Raw genomic sequence first — 25,158 nt, forward strand, 5'->3', positions numbered from 1 at the left:
TTTTTCCAGAAACTAGATATGGAAACTCAGATAACATATTATTTGTAAAAACAAAGAAATGTGCATCCTTCCCTTTATCATAAAATTTATTGTACTGAGTGGGAGGTGTGTAATATTGATTAAGAGGTTCCAGCCACTGCTCCAATCGTACAGTTGAACATTCTTTGATGACAGGATTTAAATAAATTCTTTCTAATAGGAAGATTAAGACAGCCTTTTAAAATGACAGTATTTTCCCCTTCAAAAGAATGATCGATAATCATCATTTGCAATAATTCTGTACTTACACAAAAAGCAGTATTGAAAGGGACATTGCTATGGTTTAACCTTCTATTACAGAGGGCGGTAAAAGAATTTCCTATTATCTTGAATTATTTTTAAGAACAATGTAGTGCTGGTATCATCTACTACAACAGATGAAAGCTTTAAAGGCCTATGAATAAGAACCTAACCTGGCATCTAGCAAGTAGTACTTGCAAAATAAATATTTATTAACCCACAAAAAAATTCAAACTCTTCTCAAAAGTAACTTTAATGAAAAACAACTATACCTAGATTCTGGTGACAATACTTCAAATCCTTTGTTGATAAAAATTTTACTTCTCAGATCCATGTGAGTACTGTTACTTAGTCTACTTTTAAAGGTCAGTACCAGCAACCTGGCTTTATAAACATATCTCTCTCATGTAAAGCTCAGCTTTTTAATGAACATGAAACTTGACCTATCTTCTACACCTGCTTTCATCCCACACACAAGAATTAGGCAAAGCAGCTCAAAAATATAACATGCAAGGGCGCCATCAAATAAACACATGATTTTTGTGATACACCCACTGACAGTCTACAAATATAGAACTTAGAATGTTATACAACTCAGAGGGGAAAAAAACCCCAAATCTTCCCTGAAACTATGACAAAAATACCTTGGATATCTCTGTTGGATGTCAACTACATTGAAAACATAGGGGTACACAACCTTCACTGTGAAAATAAATGAACTGCAATTTAAATAACTTTTAAACAACCATTAACATTTTTTCAAGGGAAAAAAAAACCAGATATCCTAAGATAGAGTTTCTAAAATCATGAAATTAGTCTAAGATGTTCTTTTACCAATGAGAACATAAAAAATGCTTTCTGTGTTTCAATCTTTAAAAAGTAGCCATTAAATATATGAAATAACTCAGAATACAAATGCATTTTCTTTAGTAAACAGAAACTAAGGCAGCTTTTTAAATGATTGGAAGTGTTGATGGATTTCAGAAAGCCCAGAATTTCCCATTAACAGCTGAATTCTTGACTAAATAATGGCAGGTTGTCACGTTTAATGTATTCCCCAAGGGTGTTACTTAAGGTTGTGATTTTAAAATGATTATCATAGAAAGTAGAAGCAGAGTGTTAGTAGTAATTTTCTAGATGTCTTTATGTTCATATTATGTTTGAGTCTCAACAAATACACAAAATATTTCTTGCCCTTTCCTCCATAAAGCATTTCTACAGAAGTTAACACAATAAATACTAACTGATGAAAATCAGGAATTGAATGTGCACACTGATGAAGGAAACAAAATGGGGTTGTCTTTCTAACAGCATTTTGTGTAGGGGGAGGGCACGAGTAGCCCACAAGTAACGTGCCAAGAATGTTTTAAAATATGTGATGGAGTTCAGAGCTTCCTCCTCTCGCAAACAGTATGATACACACCGAAAATCAAAGTTAAAAGAAAATCTCAAATCTACTGCACTGAACAAGTTTGAACCTAACTGCACTGAACCTAACTAGCTAAATAGTTTAGCTGGACTGGCCTAACACCTACTGCTATGAGGTGTGTTTAGAATATTCCGGTGCAAAAGGGAAAGCTGGGCTTACATATATGCAGTAGGCCAGTTTTTACATTGTAACCCTCTACACTCCAACATGTATAGGTCTTGGCTCTACATTCCTGACATACTAAAGAGCCCCGACCTAATACAGTCTGAAAAGAACTACTAGGCACCCAAAGGTCATGATGTTCAATTCTCAAATCAAAGAAAGACTGTCTCCTCACTTTTACTCCCCAATTAGAAAACGTGCTCCTCATTCATTTTTATAGTTCTTAACAATGAAGCCTATTCTACACCAAAATACTTAGAATGTGACAAAATATTACAAAGTAAAGCAAAAATCTAGAAAATATTCTTGATCAACAAATCACCTAATACACAGGGTGGGGCAAAGCTAGGCCTATGGTTGTTCATGTGAAATAATACAATAATTGATACATAATAATGCAAGAGTAACTGTTTCACACGCTCACAAATGTACAATGGAGTAGGGGAAGGGCCCCACAGGCCTGATTTTACCTCCCGGCTAGAAATGTCTGAAGAAGACATTTTTGGTTGTCACAACTCGAGGAGGTGGGATGCTACTGGCATCTGGTGCATAGAGGCCAGAGATGCTGGTAAAACATCTCACAATGCACAGAGCAGGCCCCTAACCCCCACCCCATAGGCTGATGCATGATAATGTCAACAATGTCAAGGTCGAGAAGTAGCGAGAGCAAAGGCTAGGCTATCTCAGACAGAAGATCCTGGTTAGTTCTCGGCTGGGTTTCATCTGGCCCAAGGGTAATGCTAGTCTACTTGTTATGGGTACAACCCAGGGAATAGTTTCCCTTCAAAGGTCAGCAGTCACACTAAAGAATCTTGTTTCCAATTCGCAATTTTTAAAACAAGTAAATGGAATGTTTTATTTTTCCTTTAAGTTAAAGAAAATAATTCCTTTTTATTTGTCTACAGCCCTCAAATGATTTTTTTCTCACTCAGGAGCTCTTAACATTAAGGGGAAAATGTTACTAATAGGGTCATGAGTAACAGCCCCTAAATCTTCTACTTAGCTTTGTGCACTGGAAAGAAGAATAATGATACAAGGCCAGTCTGTATTACCTACTATTACTCACTTTCTTTTTTTTTTTTTCCAAACACGTGCCTTTTATTTATGATCGCTGGCCTGTACAGCTTGTAATAGACATGTCTCTGTAAAATTACATTGATTCAGTTTATTTTTTTAATAATTTTTTAATTTAATTCTTGTTCAAGTACAGCTTTCTGTCTTATATTCCCAACCCTGCCCGCCCCCCACCCCATGCTCCCCACCTCCCTCCCATTTCCACCCCCCACCCCTAGTTATTGTCCATGTGTCCTTTATACTTGTTCATGTGAGTCCATTCCCTTTTCCCCTATGATTCTCTCCCCTGTCCCCTCTGGACCCTGTCAGCCTGTTCCCTATTTCAGTGTCTTTGGTCATATTTTGCTTGCTTGTTTGTTTTGTTTAGATCCCTGTTAACGGTGATATCGTATGGTATTTTTGTCTTTCACCGCCTGGCTTATTTCGCTCAGCATAATGCTTTCCAGTTCCATCCATGATGTTGCAAAGGGCAGTAGTTCCTTCTTCCTTTCTGCAGCATAGAATTCCATTGTGTAAATGTACCATAGTTTTTTGATCCAGTCATTGACCGATGGGCATCTAGGTTGCTTCCAACTCTTGGCTATCGTGAATTGTGCTGCTATGAACATTGGGGTGCATAGGTTCTTTTGGATTGGTGTTTCAGGATTCTTAGGATATACTCCTAAGAGTGGAATTGCTGGGTCAAAAGGCACGTCCATTCAAACGGTGGACTGACAGAAAGAGCGTAACTACTACAGGAAACACAAGTTTCAAAATGGATATCACAGGAGCGATCCAGACATTCTCATCAGGAATTACAACACCACCAACTCTTTCTCCAACTCAGTCACCACCATCTCCACTGTCAACTTCTCCCTAGATGGTCTCCACCAGACTATAACTGACCACGAAGGGTAGAGGCCTTTTCATGTAATTTCTAAATTTTATTTCAGTGGAGAAAAAACACTGGAATTTGACCTCATTGTTCCTTTGCTTGGCTGCAGGTTTATCTAGGGGATTGCTCACAGAACATGTGTTCACTTCCTCTGAGGAGTGTAAGGTCAGATGTGTTAAGCCAGACACAAATTTTGATATTGTTCCAGGAAAATAACTGAGTAATTTCTTTTACTCCTTATCCCCAGAGAAAGTAAAAGGAATATTAAACATCTGAATGACAATGAATTTAATACAACAGAAGATGCATGGCTTATTTTAGGATGCTCTAAACTTAAATCAACTGGGTTTTTAAAAAATAAATATGTGCTTGCGCTGCTGATTTCATATGACCCTCTAGTCACCCCAGATATTAATCACATTACAACTAATAAATAACAAAATTCCTACTTGTTGAATTATAGTACTATGGACATGGTGCACCTTCTTAAAAAACTTTAACAGGAAACACAAACACAGAAAGTTGCACAAATACGTCAAAACTGTAGAGCAATGTAGCTTTCACCAGTCATTATAAGCCATGAAAGGTTTATACTTTTTCTGTGAGATTTCAAGGATTACTTATCACTGTGAACTGGTGCATCTGACAACTTCCTCTAAATTAAGTGTCACTTCTTGTCATATCTTATAATACACCTGTGAGATCTTATACTCAACTGGAAAACAGACAATTAAGGGTGTAGAAAAGCATTTAAAAGAATAATTTCTGAGTCTTACCTATTACGTTCTATATTTTATTTGGCTACAATGAGGTTTTTCTTTTTTTACTCTGCACCCAAGGACATGCTAAGTTTAGATGGGGGAAAGAAAAATCAATGTGAGAAACATCCATCAGATGCTCTTCCACACGCCCCAACTGGGAATAGAATCTTCAACTCAGGTATGTGCCCTGATCCAGAATGAAACCTGTGACCTTTTGGTTTGCTAGACAATGCCCAACCAACAGAGCCACATTGGCCAAGGCTACAATAAATATTTTTAATGTACTATTTAGCACTACAAATCTTCAGACCAGAAGTATTATTAACACTACAAATCTTAAATAGACAATTCAATGCACTTTAATTTCATTCAATATTTTCACTTTNGCTACAATGAGGTTTTTTTTTTTTTTTAATCTGCACCTAAGGACATGCTAAGTTTAGATGGGAGAAAGAAAAATCAATGTGAGAAACATCCATCAGATGCTCTTCCACAAGCCCCAACTGGGAACAGAATCTTCAACTCAGGCATGTGCCCTGATCCGGAATGAAACCTGTGACCTTTTGGTTTGCTAGACAATGCCCAACCAACAGAGCCACATTGGCCAAGGCTACAATAAATATTTTTAATGTACTATTTAGCACTACAAATCTTCAGACCAGAAGTATTATTAACACTACAAATCTTAAATAGACAATTCAATGCACTTTAATTTCATTCAATATTTTCACTTTTTAAAAACTTCATCTTTATTGTATATTTTCCATCACCATTTACCCCCTTTATATCCCCACCCCCACCAATCTCCACACTGTTGTCCATGTCCACGAGTTTTCTTTTCTCAATCCCTCCACCACCTCAAATACCCCCAATAGCTGTCATCCTGTTCTCCATCTAAAAGTTTGTCCACACTTTCCTTGTTAGCTCAGTTTGTTGAACAGATTCCACATATGAGTGAAATCATATGGCATTTGTTTTTCTCTGACTAGTTGGCTAATTTTACTTACCATAATGTTCTCCAGGTCCTATCAATACTGTTGCAAAGGGTAAAACTTTCTTTCTTCTCGTTTTTTCTTACAGCCAAATAATATTCCACTGTGTACATGTCCCCTATTAATTACACCCACTCACCTATTGAGGGACACTTTGGATGCTTTCATACCTTGGTGATTGTAAATAACACTGCAATGAATATAGGGGTGCTTATGTTCTTTTGAATTAGTGTTTTGTGTTCCTTTGGATATATTCCCAGAAGTGGGACTGCTGGGTCAAAGGGCAGATCCATTTTTAATTTTTTGAGGTACCTCCATATTGCTTTCCACAGTGGCTCCACCCATTTGCATTCTCACCAACAGTTCAAAAGACTTCCCCTTTCTCCACATCCTCACCAGCATTTGTTGTTTATGGATTTATTGATGACAGCCATTCTGACAGGTGTGGGATGGTATCTCATAGTGGTTTTAATTTGTATTTCTCTGATGATTAGTGACATTGAGCATCTTCTCATCTGTCTATTGGCCACCTGTAGGTCCTCTTTGGAGAAGTGTCTATTCAGGTCCTTTGCCCATTTTTTCATTGGGTTGTTTTCTCGTGTTGAATTTTACGTTTTTTATAATTTTGAATATTTTACTGCCTTTACAAGACATACCAGTGAATATGTTCGCCTGTTCTGTGGGTTGTCTTTTTGTTTTGTTGATGATTTCCTTTGCTGTGCAAAATCCTTTTAGTTTGATGTAGTCCCATTTGTTTTTTTTTCTTCTTTTGTTTCCCTTGCCTGGGAAGCTATAACCAATAAAATATTGCTAGGAGCAACATCCAAGATTTTGCTTCCTATGTTTCCTCCTAGGATTGTTATGCCTTCATATCTAACATTATGTCTTTGCTCCATTTTGAATTCATTTTTTGTGTGTGGTATAAGAAGATGGTCTACTTTCACTTTTCTGCACATATCTGTCTAATTTTCCCAACACCATTTAACTATCTTTAACTCATTGTATGTGCCTGCTTCCTCTGTCAAATGTTGACTCTAAAGGTGTGTGGGGGGGTTAATTCTGGGCTCTCTATTCTGTAGAGAATTTATATTTTTGAAATCTTTGTTCTACTACAAAACACATCATTGGAATCTTGATAGGAATTGTGTTGAATCTATAGATTGCTTTGGGTAGTATGGGCATTTTAATTATGTTAATTCTTCCTATCCATGAATATGATATGTACTTCCATTCATTTGTATTTTCTTCTACTTTTTTCTTCAGTGACTTATAATTTTCCAAGTACAGGTATTTTATATCCTTGGTTAGGTTTATTCCTAGGCATTTTATTCTTTTTGTAGCAATTGTAAATGGTATTATTTTCTTCATTTCCCTTTCTGTTAGTTTGTTATTGGCATATAAAAATGCAACTGATTTTTGGATATTAATTTTGTATCCTGTGTACTTTGCTGAATTCATTATCAGTTCTAGCAGTTTCTTAGCAGAATCTTTGCGGTTCTCTAAGTACAATATCATGTCATCTGCGAATAGTGAGTTTTATTTCTTCCTTTCCAATTTGGATGCCTTTTATTATTTCTTCTTGTCTGATTGCTGTGGCTAGGATTTCCAGTACTATGTTGAATAAGAGAGGTGAAAGCAGATATCCCTGTCTTTTTCCCCACCTTAAGGGGAACGCTTATAGTTTTTGCCAGTTGAGTATGATCCTGGTAGTGGGTTTGTCATATATGGCCTTTTTTACATAGAGGTAAGCTCCCTCCAATCCCACTTTACTGAGAGTTTTTATTATATGATGGATTTATCAAAAGCTTTTCCTGCATCTACTGACATATTCATAAGATTTCTATCCTTTGTTTTGTTTATTGGCATATCATATATATTGATATGTGAATGTTGTACCAACCATGCATTCCTGGAATAAATCCCACTTGATTATGGTGTATGATCTTTTTGCTGCGTTGCTGTATTCAGTTTGCTAATGGTTTGTTGAGGATTTTAGCATCTATGTTTATCAGGGTTAATGGTTTGTAATTTTCTTTCTTTGTAGTGTCTTTTTCTGGTTTTAGAATGAGGATAATGCTGGCCTCATAAAATTCCCTCCTCTAGAATTTTATGAAATAGTTTGAGAAGGAAAGATGTTAGTTCTTCTCAGAACATTTGGTAAAATTGACCTGTAAAGCCATCCAGTCCGGGGCTTCTATTTGTTGGTAGTTTTTTTTATTTTTTATTTTATAACTGCTTCAAATTCATTAGGTGTAATCTGTCTTTTCAGATTCTCTGATTCTTCTTGATTTGGTTTAGGAAGATTGTATGTTTCTAGGAATTTATCCATATTGTACAGGTTGTCCAATACTGCATAGGATGGATATGCAACTGGGGGCCTTGAGAGGGTCACTGTGGATATTTTTTTTAGAAAAAAATAGTAGCTCCCAGCTTCATTCTTTTTTAAGCCCAACTTCATCTCTGCATATGTGATAATTTACAAAAGTAAGTAATGTGAGATGTATAAAGCCTCTTCAACCCCTGCCAAGCACATACTCTGCTTAGAACATAATGTGAAGCAAATGGATTTTGGTTTCATACAATGAATTTAAATGCCCTAGCTACCAGGCACTATGACCTGGAGAAGGTGATTTACTGTTGCTGAACCTCAGTTTTATAAAATGGGGAGACTAAAAATTCAAACCACATAGGGTAAGAATCGAATGAGAAGACCTAGTATGGAGAGCCTAATCCATGAGAAAGTGCTCAATAAATGTTTGAGGGTACTATCACCAACATAAAAGGCCAGAAACACTTGGCCCATCATATGTCAATCCAGCGCGCTTGACCACAACCTAACTGAAGTAAAAGAACAGCGGCCCATTAGAAAATTTATAGTGGCTTTAAAGCCTCAAGGGTGTCTTGTGAAAAGTATAAATCCATTAGACAATAATTCTCACTAATCTTCTACCCTATGACCTCTACTTCACTTCAGTTACTCTCAGGACCACAACCTGGACTTGGTTTTTACTGTTATCGACTGCTCCCACCTCCAAAATACCCAGAACTTTAACATCTTACTCTACTGGTCAGTCTTCTGGCCTTTCAGCTCCCTTACCCCCTGGATACCACATACTTTCTGTGAACCTGACATCTCTCTCTTCTCCCTATGTATTGTGTCTTGGCCCCATTTCTTTCTCTACCCAGGCCGGACCTCATGTACACTAGATTAACTACACTCTCTGGTACATTCACTTCCTAGCTACTGTGTTCTTCTAAGTATCCTGGCAACGTCCTCCCTCCCCCCCAATCATTATCTCTTTTTGCCAAGGAGCTAAGCACTACTGAAAAAAAAAAAAATCACAAAATCCGGGGATATGTGTCATTAGAGTAATGAGTTCTAATCTGATGGGTACCCAAAGCTCCTCAGGAGTGTTTTATTCAGTGGTTCTCAACATTTACTCTATTCACTCAAGCAGTCAATTTCTGAGCTGCCAAATACAGTGGATACTTTTCTATCCTTATCATTTGGGACCTTTCTACAGCAACTGGTATTGCTAGGCCTTCCTGCCCTCCCATTTTTCTATCTTCCTTCATATCTTCCCTCACTCATTTTTAAAACTCTCCTTCCCTGTCTTAGCTCTTCAACTCTCTAAATGCAACTTCTCTGGCATCTTAACTGACTTGGTTTCTTCCTGCTAATGCTGCTGGTCTTCAGCACTGTTTTCCCACTCTATTCTACCTGAGCAATTTCATCTACTCCTATGATTTCAGTGAAATGGAGAAAGCTCCAAAGCCACCAACCATTCTCCTAATCCTCAAACTTGTCCCCTACTTATATACTTATATATTAAGCACCTCTGCTAAGAAGTTCCACTGCATTCAAATTCAATGTGACCCAAGTATTCAAGGAACATCTTCCATATGCCAGGCACTGTACCAACTGCTACAAAAAAAAACAGCAAAAATGACAGACAAGGCCCCTGCCCTTGTAGTTTACCACACAGTAAAATAGATGCAGCAAGTCATTTCATGGATGATGAACACTACGGGGAAGTAATGGGAACTTTACGGCTGTGTGTATGTGGGTGTAGGATAAACTGTAGTTAACTATTTGTAGTCGACCAGACAGAAATCCTGGTTGGGGAAGCAGGGAGAACAGGATTCCAGAGGTTTTTTTAGAAGAGCACTTTGACCTTTGCTCTCTCAAATTTAACTGGTCATTATGCTCTACACTTTCTATCTCCTCAATATCCCTACATTTAGTCCCTCTGAGCAAGTGCAGGCCCTTGTTCCCACAACTGTCCTCCCCCCCGATCCACTGTCCACACTCGTCGGTGCTTCTGAAACACCCACTGGGTCCTGTCCCATATTTAAAATTCCTTCCACTGTTTCCCATTGATGATACAACGAAAGTCGTATTCTTCAGCAAGGATACAAAATCTATTATAACCTCTCCTCGAATCCCCTTTCAGTCTAATTTTCGGACTTTTCCCACAGCCTTTCTGCTCCAGCTGTCGAACTATAGCTGCCTCCCCCCGTGCTCCACATTCTCTCCTCTGGGCCACTGCACATGCTATTCCACTCTGCTTCCTCCTCTCATCCACCTAGAAAATTCGTCTGCCTCCTTATGTTTACGTCCTTTGTGAAATATGCTGAGAGTCCTGGTCTTTCTCTTCATTTCTATTATCAAAATATCTTTGCTTAATGTGCCTAATTTTATATACACATTTGTCAGTTTACTATACCAAGCTGTAATATTGTAAGACAGGCACACACAGAGAAATAGGGCATACTATAGGCTCTTAACACATGCTGTTGAATTTCAAAAAAATTACAGGAACAAGTATAAAAGACACATGGACAAAAACTAGGGGGGTGGAAATGGGAGGGAGGGGGGAGGAATGGGTGGGTGGGCTGGGATGGGACTAGAAGACAGAAAAGTGTACTTGAACAACAATTAAAATATAAATGAATGAATGAACAAATGAATGAACGAGTAACAAATACAAATTAGCTAGTGGTAGGCACTTGATAGGCAAGTGATTTAGTAGAAAGTACACAATACATAGGCTTTGGAGCCAGACAGACTTGGATTTAAACTCTAGCCACGCCAACTTTTGAGATCCTGAGCACATGACCATTAAAAGCCTCCATATCCTCACCACCCACCTCCCAAGGTACTTGGGAGGTTAATAACTTATGTAAAATACAGTGGACTCTATAAATGTGAGCCTCTTCCTCCTTGAAGATGATGCATGCCTCTGTCTATCTAGTGCCCCCCTTATCCTTCCGGGAACTGCCCTGAATTTCCAAGTTTCTCTGTATGTCAAGCCCCTTGGCTCTCTGACAGGCTCAAGTGTGGGTCTGACTTACACAGCGCCGATGTGAGGCCAACTTCCCCTTCCCTCCAATTTCTGGACCTTGTACATTAGGGAATATCTCAGAATTCTTCCCAGTGTTTAGGTTACCAGCCTCGAGGACTGCCAAAAGCCATGATTCCATGACTCCACTGAATCAAGAGAGAAAAATTAAGCTGAATCCTTAGTGCCTGAGGTCCACCTGCATTCCTGCTTCCCTCTTGGCTTAGGTTGGTTCCATTCTTCCCAAGACTCCACAAGTAATCTTAGAACCCTCCAAATACTTTTCCCTTCTACCATAAGCAGATTTAGACTTACGTTTCCTACAACCTCTGGAGTCCTAACTAAAATACTTTTCCTCCTCCCATGCAATAGAACGTGTCCTTTTTAATGATTTTGTTCATTTGTTTTTATTTTTATTTTTTGTTCAAGTACAATTATCTGCCTTCCCCCCCACCTCTCAGACCATCTGTCTTAAACATGTAAAATTTGCTTCTAGAATCCAAAGAATAACTAGAAACAAGGGTACAACAGAAAGAGATGAACCATTTAACCTGAAAATGATCTGAGAGGACGAAGATCAAAGATAGTCGAAACATCAACAGAGGCTGCAGAGAGAAAGCAGAGGTCAAAAGGAAGGATCAAAATCAGCACTAAGGTCTACGTGGGCTAGATGCCAGGTAAAAATATCCATCGTGAACACCACCACCTTGTTGTCATGTTCCTCTACTGCAGTCTGGCCCCTTTCTGTGAGCTAGAGGTACAAGTTTCCTAAACAGCAACTGGGATGGCAGTAAGGGGCAGAATGATGGGAAAACACTGGATCTCAGTAGAAAGCAAACATTTGAAGATAGATATTTTAACTGCAGAGCAGGAAAAAGGGAAACAAAATGTTCATTCATATACTGATTCACTCACTGAACAAAATTTACCGGCTACCCAAACAGATTTGGTCCCAGTCCTCATACATTCTAGAAAGAGAGCTATTATATATTTAATTACACCGAGAATGGTAAATGAATCCCAAAGTCACCATGGCTAGTATTTAAATCCAGGCACGTTTGAGTCCAAAGTCTCCATACTTTCGAAGTCCACGAGGGTAAAAAATAGTGAAGACAAAGCTCTCAGGTTTTGGAAAGTGAAACAAAAACAAAACAAAACAAAACAAAACCAAATGACAGTTTCAGTATAGCAGAGGCTAGACTACAAGGGTTAAAAAGAAAATTATCAGTAACAAATGCCTGCTGTGTGCCAGACACTAAGAAATGTACAGCACAAGTGTAGCCTACTTTTTAAAAAGTATGTCACTGAAAAAAGCTGAGATAAAAGGTACCTGAAAGGCAAATTGGTCAAAAGAAAGATGTATTAAAAGCCAGTGGTGTTGTGAGCATATTTCCAAGGATGGACTAAGAAGCACTACATAAGTTTAAATTACATTAAAGCACAATTTATATTCCCTGATGGAGCTATGCTCCGGACAAGGTGGACAGTTTCAGGAAGAAGGAAGGGTGAGGCAGGAGGCAAATTTATATTGTGCATGAATGAACACAAGGGCAGGAGTTCGGCTGTACAAAGTGGGCCAGTCATAATGTTGCTGTTGAGAGGTAATCCCCATTTGAGATTTGATTAGTAGTCCTCATTTGTGACAGATCTAATCACAATGGACACATGACTTGCTTCAGTAATCCTGAGATATCCAGAACCTGAGGAAGCAGACGTTGGGGACTGGCACATGAGCCTGTGTGGAGTCTGTCATGGACAGGGGCAGCACATCACTGAGAGGACAGACCAGGGTGCCAGGGCTTGGTAAGAGACAACTGAACCAGCAGATGGACAAATGGGCCTAATAAAGATGGAGGAACATAAGGCTGAGGCCATGCCTAATATACCAGGTACAAACTCCTCATTCTGCCCCGTAATGGAAAGCCCTCCAAAATAATGTTCCCACTAAACTTTGCTTTGTTTTTCATTATTTTCCTGGCACCAGATTATTAAAGCTACCTGAGTGCTCTCCAGGCATTTCAGCTGGTGACTGAAATGAAGGCAGGCAACGACTGGAATCAAAACTGGGGGACTCATAATGGTGGAGGTGACTCTTCAAATGAGAACTTAAGAGAAAAAAGGAACGCACCCAACGTGCATACATTAATTTAGGCTGTCACTGCTCAGACAAGTGGGCCCAGTAGTGTTTTCTAAGTAGCCCTGGCTATGTCCAGAGCTCCTAGTCAAGGAGGACTCGTTATTAAGGGGGTGCAGCAAAGAGGTGTAGCCTCTACAGAGTGGCTGAGAAACACGGGGTAGATGTCAGATTCTGAGCAAGTAGCCTGAAGAAATGGCTCTATTCCCACGGGACTGAGAAGCCCAGACGCTAGGACTGCACACTACTGTGGAGATTAGACAAAGGACGATGGCGTGAAGGGTATGCGGGTGCCTAGCAACTAACACCAAGAATGAATGTTTGATGATGGTTAGAAAAGACCCAAAAAGGGTCGTTCAAGGATGACTAAGAATGTATCATGTATATATGAGACCATGAAAGGCCCTGAACAGCAACAGTGATATTGAGAAAGAAGAATAAAATTGGAGAAATCACACTACCTAATGTCAATCTATAGTATAAGGCCATAGTAATCAAAACAGCATGGTATTGGCATAAAAACAGACACGCAGATCAATGGAACAGAATAGAGAACCCAGAAATAAACCTACAACATACAATGGGCTAAAGATAGTTTATTCAATAAAAGGTGCTGGGAAAATTAGACAGATACATGCAGGAAAATGAAACTAGACCACCTTCTTACACCATACACAAGAATAAATTCAAAGTGGATTAAAGACTTAAATGTTAGACCCGAAACCATAAAAATCCTAGAAGAAAAGATAGAAAGCAAAATCTTGGGCACTGCTCATAAGCAGTATTTTCTCTGATATATCTCCTCAGGCAAGGAAAACAAAAGAAAAAATAAACAAATGGGACTACACATAACTTAAAAGTTTTTGCACAGCAAAGGAAATCATCAACAAAATAAAAAGACAACCCACAGAATAGGCGAACATATTCACTGGTATGTCTTGTAAAGGCGTTAAAATATTCAAAATTATAAAAAACATAAAATTCAACACGAAAAAACAACCCAATGAAAAAATGGGCAAAGGACCTGAATAGACACTTCTCCAAAGAGGACCTACAGGTGGCCAATAGACAGATGAGAAGATGCTCAATGTCACTAATCATCAGAGAAATACAAATTAAAACCACAATGAGATACCATCCCACACCTGTCAGAATGGCTGTCATCAATAAATCCATAAACAACAAATGCTGGCGAGGATGTGGAGAAAGGGGAAGTCTTTTGAACTGTTGGTGAGAATACAAATGGGTGGAGCCACTGTGGAAAGCCATATGGAGGTACCTCAAAAAATTAAAAATGGATCTGCCCTTTGACCCAGCAGTCCCACTTCTGGGAATATATCCAAAGGAACATAAAACACTAATTCAAAAGAACATAAGCCCCCCTAAGTTCCTTGCAGTGTTATTTACAATCACCAAGATATGGAAGCAGCCCAAGCATCCCTCCATAGGTGAGTGGATAAAATGGGACATTTATGCAACGGAGATGATTAGGCTGTAAAAAAAATGAGAAGAAAGAAAGTTTTACCCTTTGCAACAGTACTGATAGGACCTGGAGAACATTTTGCTGATCAGGGGTGTCAAACTCATTTTCACCAGGGGTCATTATCAGCCTCACAGTTGCCTTCAAAGGGCCAAACATAATTTCAACTCCTCAACAGTTAGTAAGTAGTTACATTTATATAGTCCTAAAATTATTTCAGCCCTTTGAAGGCAATCGCAAGGCTGATGTGGCCCCCAGGAAAATGAGTTTGACACCTCTGTGCTAAGTGAAATTAACCAACTAGTCAGAGAAAGACAAATGCCATATAATTTCACTTATATGTGGCATCTAATGAACAAACTGAAATAACAAAACAGAAACAGACTTATAGAGAGGTGGCTGACAACTTTGGGGAAGAGTTAGGGGGTGGAGGGATCAAGCAAAAAGGAAAAAGGACTCATAGAACATAGTGTGGTGATTTTCAGGGGGGCAGGGAGGTATAAGGGGGACAAATGATAATAGAAAATAATACAATAAAAATAAATTGCAAAAAAACCCCCCAAACAAACAGAAAAGGGTTTACCAAGCAGACAAGGAAATAAATTAAGGACATTTCAAGTAGAGAAAGCAGCACAGGTAAAGAGGTCAGTATAGGGAACAAGAAAAGAAAGCATAAAATTACATATCAGAAGAATAAAAAAGTAGTTCAGTCTTACACCTGAACTATAAAGAATGAGGGGTGCTGGCATGGTATTAATAAATCAGAGAGGAAGAGAGGGACCAGACTGTCCAAAAATTATAGAGGTGTGGGCAAAAGTAGGTTTACAGTTGTGAGCATGCAAAAGTTTATTCTTGTATTATTATTATTATATTATTTTCCATACAAACAACTGTAAACCTACTTTTCCCACCCCATATATATAACATGCAAAGGAGTCTGGATTTTATCTAATAGGTGACAAAGAGGCTGTTGGCCACATTATGGTAGTATTAACTTAGCCCCAGGAAGGCAGTACCCCAGCGCATAGAACCATAGCCCACAAATGTTCAACACTTACCTAATGATTGACTAGGCAATGGTGCAGAGCATGGGGCTCAAGGAAAAAGCAGTGGCCCAAGACCAGAGGCTTGCTACTCATTGCAACAGGGCAGGACTTAAACTTCCATTGTTTCCCGACTCCTTGCTATTCTGAAGCTGCGTTCCTTATTCAAATGTATGCCATTGCTGTGGACTATAAATCTAGGGATTCTTTAGAACTCATACATTAAAAACTCTTTTATCAGCAAAGCTTCTACTTTCCTACCTGTTGTGAGTTCTCCTTCTATTATAAACCCACAACTCTGTGTAGTCTTCCTTGGTTATTTTTGTATCTATTCCAACTTGGAGATTATTTCCTAAACTATAGGTTCTTTGAAAACAATGACATTGTTTCAACTCTTCTCTAAATAGCCTTGGTCTGTACAGACATACATGAGCACTATTCTGGGAGCTCATAATTGATGACACCCCTTCATGCTGATAGTTCTTCATGACAGAATGATACAGTACCAGCATCTTCTCTCTGAGCCCAAGGAATTCCATCTGGACCACAAACTTGCGCACACTGTACTCAGCAAAAGTTTCCCAGGTAACTGTGGCCCCACTCCCTTAGAAAGCAGTGGAGAGTTTGCACCTTGGGGGTCTCCCCTACAATTCCAGTAGCATATTAAAGTTTTTCTCCAACTAGATACCCTTCAGAGTGTACCCTAACAGGTGATGTTTTAGCAGCCTTTAATATCACCCCATTATTTCATCTACTTCATGGACCCTGGTATCAATTAAATACTAGTTTATTCAAGTATTTACATACATTTTCTGTCCTCATGGATTATATTGATTTAATCTACAAATCGGGATAATTAGCATGGTAAGTTTCTAAACTAATTATTTTTAACTGAATACAGGTCATTGAATAACGTTTTTTCATTCAACATTTTAACAATGATGAGGTGTCACAGGAACTTAATACTGTCTATAGTAATTAGTCTATGGTAAAACTGGTTTCATTAATACATCATCTTGCTTAAAATCGCATAATCTATCAATGTAATTGAGCACTTACTGTACTTTCTCAAAGATCTTATCCTGAAAAATCTAATCCAATGAAATAAATAATAGCAGTTCTGAACAACATAGTAATTATTTCATAAATAATAAATGTCTCACAAGGAATTTTAAGCTCTCGCTTAACTGGTAAGGAGTAGTCACATTTACACAGCCCTAAAATTACAATGGGCCCTCTGAAGGCAATCTCAAGGTTGATGTGGCAACCAGTGAAAAAGAGTTTGACACCCTTGATCTATTTGGACTTCCAGCCAAAATGGAGGCGTAGGTAGACACACTGTGCCTCCTCGCACAACCAGAATACAGACAAATTTAAAAACAAAAAACCAACCAAAACTGACAGAAAACTGAACCGTATGGAAGTCTGACAACCAAGGAGTCAAAGAATAAACATTCATCCAGACTGGTAGGAGGGGTGGAGATGGGTAGGGAGGACTCCGGGCAAGATGGTGGCTGGAGGACCCAGGCTGGCAAAGTGGCGGCTGGCAGAGTGGGCAGTCCTGATTTTGAGTGCAGATAAACTGGGAGGAATAACTAGGGAGCAAGACAGACTGTGCAACCCAGGGTTCCAGTGTGGGGAAATAAAGCTTGAAAACCTCTGACTGAAAAAACCTGTGAGGGTTGAGGCAGTGGGAGAAACTCCCAGCCTCACAGGAGTGCATTGGAGAGACCAGAGTCCTAGAATGTACACAAAACCACCCACCCGGGAATCAGCACCAGTGGGAAGCCGGGGAAGAGAATGAAAGACAGCCAAGAGCTGAGCAAGCAGCACCCCTCCATCAGACCCCTCCCCACATACAGCATCACGACAGTAATGTGGGTTGCCCCATCCTGGTGAACACACCCAAGGTTATACCCCTTACTACATGCACACCGAGACAAAATAAAATGGCCAAAAGGAAAGAAGAGATCCAAGTTCCAGAAAAAAATACAACTAAGCATCTGAATCATAGTGGTGTCAGAAGGAGAAGATCAGGACCAAGAACTTGAAAACATAACGAGGGAGAAATTCCCTAATCTGCAGGAGGAAATAGGCTTCCAGAAAGTCCAGGAAGCTCAGAGAGTCACAAAGAAGTTGGACCCAAGGAAGCACACACCAAAGCACATCATAATCACATTACCCAAGATTAAAGATAAACAGAGAATCTTAAAAGCAGCAAGAGAAAAAGAGTTACCTACAAAGGAGTGCCGATCAGACTGTCAGCTAATGTCTCAAAAGAGACCTTACAGGCAAGAAGGGGCTGAAAAGAAGTATTTGAAGTCATGAAAAGCAAGGACCTCCATTCAAGATTACTCTATCCAGCAAAGCGATCACTTAGAATGGAAGGGCAGATTAAGTGTTTCCCAAATAAGGTCAAGTTAAAGGAGTTCATCATCACCAAGGCTTCTTATATGAAATGTTAAAGGGACTTATCTAAAGAAATTTAAAAAATTAACAGTAAAATGTCAATAAACTCACAACTATCAATGACTAAACTAAAAACAAAAGTTAACTAAGCAAATAACTAGAATAGGAACAGAATCACAAAAATGGAGATCACATAGAGGGTTATCAGTGGGGAGAGGGAAGAGGGCAGAATGGGGAAAAAGGTACAGGGAATAAGAAGCATAAATGGTAGGTACAAAATAGACAGGAGGAGGTTAAGAACAGTATAAGAAATGGAGAAGCCAAAGAACTTGAATGTACAACTCATGGACATGAACTAAAGGGGGAGGATGCGGGTGGGGGCAGTGTGCAGGGTGGAGGGGAATAAAGATGGGAAAATGGTACAACTGTAATAACATAATCAATAAAACATATTAAAAATAAAATTAAAGATGGAAATTAAAAAACTATTTGCAAGCATTTAATGAATGTTCAATATTACCACCTGAGCTTTCATATCCCAGGTTCATTTTATTAAGTGTAGTCCTAAATTTAAAATTTACCTCTATGTATATCTAGCTTTCCTCATCATATTGAAATTCCATCCTGCTTTCTAGAAATTAATTAATTCACTTGTCATTTTATTTCTAGTACTGCTACTCTCATTTATACCAATTTCACTATTTTAAGATTTCATGTTAAGCTTCTAGAATGAAGCTCAGATGTTCAAACATATTAACTATCTCCAAAAAAAATGTTTCCATTTTGTTTATAACTGTAGGAAACTATGTAAAAATCATGAACGTGTAATTTCACAATTAGTTTTTCATTTCTAAGGTTTTCAAATGTGCACTTTAATCTGATCATTAGCATACATGAAATATGTTATATTTCTAATTTCTATTGTGCAAAATTAATCAGAAATACAGCAGAAATAAGATGCTTTGATTTTTGTCTCTGAACAAAACTACATAAAGAATCTTAATGTTTTATCACACCAAGAAAGACAATGGAAAACTCTAAATTAACTTAATGGTAACACTACAAATGTTCTTTGCAGAGAGAGAGTAATGTGCTCTCCAATTTTGACTATTTACAAATATTGTTCAAAAATTTTTCCTACATCACTAGAAAATAAAAGCATGACTTGACAGAATATAATTTTTTCCCCACACATTAGTTCCAAATACCATTGTGGAACTGAAATCTTTTTACAAAAGAACCTGACTTATTTTATAGGTTTATTAAATTAGCAAACAAAAATCTCTATCTTCACAAATGTTTTACACTAATAGTCACAAACAAGTCAGTCCTAATGGACTTTAAAATTCACTTCACATTCAAATACAATTCTAACCCGAAAGGTAGGCAAAGCATCCATGACACAAGTGGGCTGAGCTCCTGAAATGAGGTGACATAAATTACTGCAGTGACATAAATTCCTAGTCACACTGTAAACCAAAGACATAATGTCATTCGTAGGAGACCCTCAACTTCCTGCTAAGTAAATTTATTACAGTAGCTAATATGCAATCAGCCTAAGTTTCACCAATTTAAGTTTTTTGAAAGATGTACATTTTACAGAAAAAATGCTTTTAATAAAGATTTTGAAGATGAACTTAATATTAAATTTATAAATCAAAAATATACAAATTTAAGCCATATCTAAAATACCACAACAGTACAATAGATGTGAATAAACAGAATGAATTTATAAGTAGATTAATCCTATGAAATTGGTCAAAATATATCTGTGCTGTGAAAGGCTGATAAGTTTTCAGACCAATGATAACTTTTATTCTGAGCCAAATAAAAAGAAAAATCACTCTGTCAGCACAAAACCTGCTGAAGAATAGTATGCATGGCATTCATTGGAATGAGGGTAGTATCTCCTATTTCAAAATGATGTCTGAAAGATTAGAAAAAAAAACCCAAATCACCAATATACCTCAACATTTATAGGCTGGGGCAAAAGTACATTCACAGCTGTGAGTATGTGAAACAGTTTATTCTTGTATTATTATTTTCCACATGAACAACTGTAAACCCACGTTTCCCCCACTCTATATATTAGATGCAATCTGCCTATCTAGGCTGGCTGAGAAGAAAAATGTACACAAAACATTTTACACAGCTTATTTTTTATTCTATGTGCACACTGCAGGCAATTTGAAAAAGCATAAATTACCCACAACCATACTAGCGAAAGACAACTGTTTTCTTTTCACTTCTTTGCAGTCTTTTTTCTAATACTTACTGTAAAGTAAAAACTCCTGTTTGTAACTTAACTTTGTAACATTTAGACATTGCCATTATCAAAAATTTTATTGGTGTTTTAAAGCACTGCTTCTCACTCTGAAATTACACCTCTTTTCGGGTTCTGTAAGGAAACCCACCAGTGGACCCTTGAAGCACATCCGCTAGCCTCGGAAGACTCTTTTTAAAAGAAATTCCACCACAGACTGCATCAGGGTCTTTGGGTAAAAAAATTTATAATTTTTAAAAATCAGGGAGTTTGCTCTGGCTGGTGTAGCTCGGTTGGTTGGGTGTCTCCACAAACCAAAAGGTTGTTGGTTTGATTCCCAGTCAGGGCACATGCCTGGGTTCACAGTTTGGTCCAGTCAGGGTGCCTACAAAAGGCAACCAGTTAATGTTTCTCTTTCACATGTTTCTTTCCCTCTCTCTACCCCTCCCTTCCCCTCTCTCTAAAATCAACAAAGAAAAAAATATTTTTAGTAAAAATAAAAATCGAGGAGTTTAAATCTCACACAATTCCTGAGTTTTCAGGTGATAGTACCTAACTGGGCCTTACTTTATCAGATAATTTAATAAGCTCAAGATAAGAGCTCAAGATAATAAGATCAACAATGACAATCAGTTACAGCTATATAGTTTTCCGCTTTGCAAAACTCCTATGTACTATCATTTCATTTTCATTATGTTATAAAATAGGTATGAAGGAATTAAGAAATACATATGGGTAGTTATAGTCACAGGGATATGAAGTACAGTATGGGGAATATAGTCAATTATATTGTAATAACTATGTATGGTGCAAGGTGGGTACTTGAAATGGGGTGGGGATCACTTTATGTTATTCAAAATAATACTGAATGTCAACTGCAATTAAAAATAAAATTTAAAAGATATGTATATATTCTTGTATCAAAGATGTAGAAAACTGAGGTATGAAGAATTTAAACAACTTAACAATATTCACCCAATCAACTTAGAACTAGAAATCAGGCCTTTTAAATTACCAGCATTTCTATTTGTGTTTAATCAACACTGGTGTTATATTAAGATGACACTGTGAAAGACAAATGTATATTCGTTAAAATACTCTTGTAAAAACTAAAATTTAATCTTTTAAAAAACATAATGTTGGCCCTGGCTGGTGTAACTCAGTGGACTGAGCACAGGCCTGCGAACCACATGATCGCGGTTCGATTCCCAGTCAGGGCACATGCCTGGGTTGCAGGCCAGTTCCCGGTTCCCAGCAGTGGAAGCATGAGAGGCAACCATACATTGATATTTCTTTCCCTCTCTCTTTCCCTTCCCCTCTAAAGATAAATATATGAAATCTAAAAAAAAAAAACAACCCATAATGTTGCAAGTTTAATTAGACCAGGCTTGAGAAATTCTAAAAACAAGACAATTGTCTCACTTGGGAGGGAGACAGATAACAGATTCTATACTGCTGAAAGATTTTTTTAAAAACATGATATAAACACTTTCGGATATGGAAATAAGCAAAATAGAGTGTTCCGTGTAGGTGGTTATATTCCTCTCTGCATCAAGTGACCTTCCATTTTTTGTCTCAGTTTCCTGTATTTGAAATGGAACAATATCTATCTCAAATGGCTGTGGTGAGGATTGAGCTAATACGTGTATACCACTGGTACTGTGCATGCCACAAAATAAGCCCCAATAGCTGTGAGCCATATATAAGCCTGTCTTTTCTTTTTTTCTACTAGGAGGAAAATATTGGGCTGGTCAAAAAGTCTGGGTTTTTTTCCATAAAATAAAAGACACATTTTTCATTTTCACCAGTTACTTTATTGATTTGGACACTTTAAGTACGTTGACTTTCTCCCGTTATTGGCTCTTACTGGGCAGAGGACAGGGTGCTGCCAACCACCCTGCATAAGACAGTCCCACAGCAAAGAACTATTTGGCCAAAATGTCTATAGTACCAAGAAACTTTGCAAACCACTTCTGACACATTCCATCAGTCACAGCACCTTCTCCATACACAGCACAAATCTTTTTTGCATTTCAGTTGCGTTTTTACCTTTCTTGAAGTAATAAAGCATAATACTCCAAAATGTTGTGTATTCTCTTCCATCTTCGATATTAAAATGGCTGCACAAAAATTCACAGATTTTGATGTTTTTTTTAAAATGTACACTGATATGACAGCTGTCACAATACAGTCTAACAAAATTATTTCAAATGAAGTTAAAAACAACTAAGCACTACCCCAAGCGTCCTAAGGGAAAAACTAAGCCAACTTTTTGGCCAACCCAATATAAGCACAGGCTCTAAAATGTCAATGCAGGGAAGGATTTCCCATTGTAATTAATAAAGGGCTGATGTTAAAAAATTCAGTGGAGATTATCTAACTGAAACCATAATGCTAAACACCTACATTGCACAGAACTTAGTCTAGATCTAAAAGAGGTCGGTTTACCAAATACGTTTTTTTCTTAGAGGAGATACTGTATTTCCATATGCTTGTTAAAGTTTCAGCATTATACTGACAGGCTTGTGGTCATGATTCCATTCTTTACTGAGAACGTGGAGATCAATAAAAAAAAAAACTCTTCCCAGAAAAAGTAACAATCCTCACTGCAATAAGGTAGCAAATGTATTCAATAACTGACACCAAACTCATTCAAAAATTCTGGTCACTGCCTGAACTAAAAGGTGGGAGGTGGAGGAGGAATCAGCTTTGCTTTCTCTCTCCATCACAGTGCGTATTCAATAAACAGTTTTGCTTGCTACTGGAAAAGGTTTTCCAAGGATTGTTGATGGGAGAAAAAACACCAACGAACTTTTGTCCCTTTCTGGTTGGGCTTTACCCTTTTAACGTGGAACGTCCCATTCAGGCAACATAGGAGGTTTCAGTGGATCAGAGCCAGCGCCTGACCCAGGCAACCTAAACCACTATCCTGACCAACAGGTAGGGAGGGGTTATAAAGGGGACATTCTGAACCCAAGACTCAGGTAACTAGAATGAATTTCGTTTGCTTTTGAACCTGAGCAATTTCACAAAAGACAATTATCGCAATTTGCCTTTAACAGATTTAAGATGCTATTTAATTACCTTGCCTTCCTCCTGTCTACCCATCCCTTTAGCTTTACTTTAGGCGTAACATCTTCAAAACTTCTCTTTCTCCTCCCAATTCTTTTCTCCAATAAAAGAATCAAATACCAAAAAGGAGGCCTTGATAGCAGGGTCTCACTTCCTTCTTTTCAGGAAAATGAATGGCCTTGCCAAAAAGTAAATCCGCGCCAAGCTGGAGGACCACAGGCTGATCTCACCTTTGCAACTCAACCTTCTGACTGCCCCGCCAGGTCTGCCCACGCACGGAAGCGCACCGCGCCTTCTTGGCGTGTCTGCTAATGGCCTGCAGACCTGGCTCCCCGCAGGCTCTCCCGGCGCCCCCCCCCCCGCCGCCGCCTATGGGGCTCCACGCACCGGCGCATTCCCTGGGGACCACTCACCTTGCTGGGCTCCAGCGTTCTTAAGCAGCAAGAGAAGGGTAAGTAAGAGCAGAAGGTACAGAGGCATAGGGAAGGAGGGGCAGTTGGAGCGGGGTGGGAGGAGGCAGGAGTGAAAATCAGGGAGCGCGGCCCGGGCGGAGGCGGCGGCCACGGCCCGGACTTGGGGACTGTGGGGGCTGCGCCCTGATCTCACCACCGTCCCGCTCGCCATCGCGGCGGCCGGCAGTCCGCCTGCATAGTGCGAGCACCCCGTGGGTCCCGCGCGCTCAGGGGCCGCGGTACGGAGCAAGGAGGCGGCGGCTGAAGCGAGAGAGCAAGAGGCAGCACGCGCCTCGCCCCGCGCCGGGACCCCCTCTGTCCCTCACTCCGCTTTTGCCTCCTCCTTCGTCCCTTCCCTGGGTTCTCGGCCCGAGACCCCAGGCCGTAGTGCTGGGCGGAGGGACCGCGGTGCTAGAGACGCGGAGGATGGCTGCGGCGGAGACGAAAAACTAGAGTCTCGCACCCTGTCCCTCAACCCGACTTCTGCTCGCCTAGCTCTCCCGCTGCTCTGGCTAGCTGGCAGGCCGGCTCCCTCGCTCTCCCTCTAAGGCGCTCTGGCCACGCCTCCTCGGCCGCCGCCGCCAATCCCCCGTCAGCTCCGGTGTATCTCCTCCCCTCATCACCCAATCAACACTCTCTCCCCTCGGTCGACCAGTTAGCTCTGCTGCCCCGCTACTCGAGCTCATCTCTCTCCTCCAATCCCTTGAGGTCTTGAGAAGCGTCCCACCCGCCTTCCCCAATCTGGGTTCCTCCCCCAAGCTCCGGCCCCTGGCAGCCCCCGCCTGGCCCCGAGATTTGTTATTGTTGGGACCTCAGCCCAAGCTGATCCCGCGGAGGCAAGCTCGCTTTGGTCAATGACTTCCGGGACTTCCCCCATCCCGCTTTCTCCGCTCCTCAGGCTGTGCTTGCTTATTGCTCCTCCCCCACCGCGCATCAGGCCACTGGAAGGGGTGGGAAACCTGGATCATGGATGGTTTTAGCTGGGAACTGAGTCTGAAGGACTTTTTTTGCTTTCTTTGTAAAAAAAATAGCAGAGCGTTTTTTTTCTTAAATAAAAGCTACTGACAATTATTGCGGCCACTCCGAGTGACCACAGATCAGTGTTCAATTAAAAAGATGTATGTATTTGCTGTTTCCAATGTCTTTTACTATATTTATTAAACAGGGGCGGGGGTACAAAAAATAACAAGATCTATGCTATGCCCCAAAGTAATGTAAATTATTCACTCAGCCGTTCTAGAGTTGAGCACCTGTAAACCCTGTGTTATGAGGTGCAGGAGTTGCAGCTATAATCCACAGACGTCTTCTAGGATCTAATGTAAGGGCAGAGATGGAAATACATCATGAAAGGCAAAATAAAAAATGCTAATTAGAGTCACAAACAATTTGATG

At 39.4% G+C, this 25,158-nt stretch overlaps 1 protein-coding gene across 2 annotated transcripts in view; it reads right to left on the reverse strand.

Annotated features, from left to right (window-relative positions):
* The window catches only part of DCBLD2 (discoidin, CUB and LCCL domain containing 2), a 93,387-nt gene extending 69,090 nt beyond the window's left edge, over nucleotides 1-24,297 (reverse strand). The window contains exons 1-2 of one of the 2 annotated variants that reach the window (XM_037058917.1): nucleotides 23,728-23,818; nucleotides 23,327-23,519 (exon numbers count right to left, since the gene is read on the reverse strand). Coding sequence is in view for 1 of the 2 variants with exons in the window: in XM_037058916.1 (XP_036914811.1) it covers nucleotides 23,728-23,938 (211 nt within the window). In the remaining variant the exon portion in view is untranslated. Of the gene's footprint in view, nucleotides 1-23,326; nucleotides 23,520-23,727 lie in introns of both variants that reach the window. The other variant, XM_037058916.1, reaches the window with a different exon arrangement.
* Nucleotides 24,298-25,158: the final 861 nt, after the last annotated feature.

The sequence above is a fragment of the Sturnira hondurensis genome, unplaced genomic scaffold (assembly GCF_014824575.4).
Source record: "Sturnira hondurensis isolate 20B ecotype Veracruz unplaced genomic scaffold, ASM1482457v3 Scaffold0010428, whole genome shotgun sequence".
NCBI lineage: Eukaryota > Metazoa > Chordata > Mammalia > Chiroptera > Phyllostomidae > Sturnira > Sturnira hondurensis.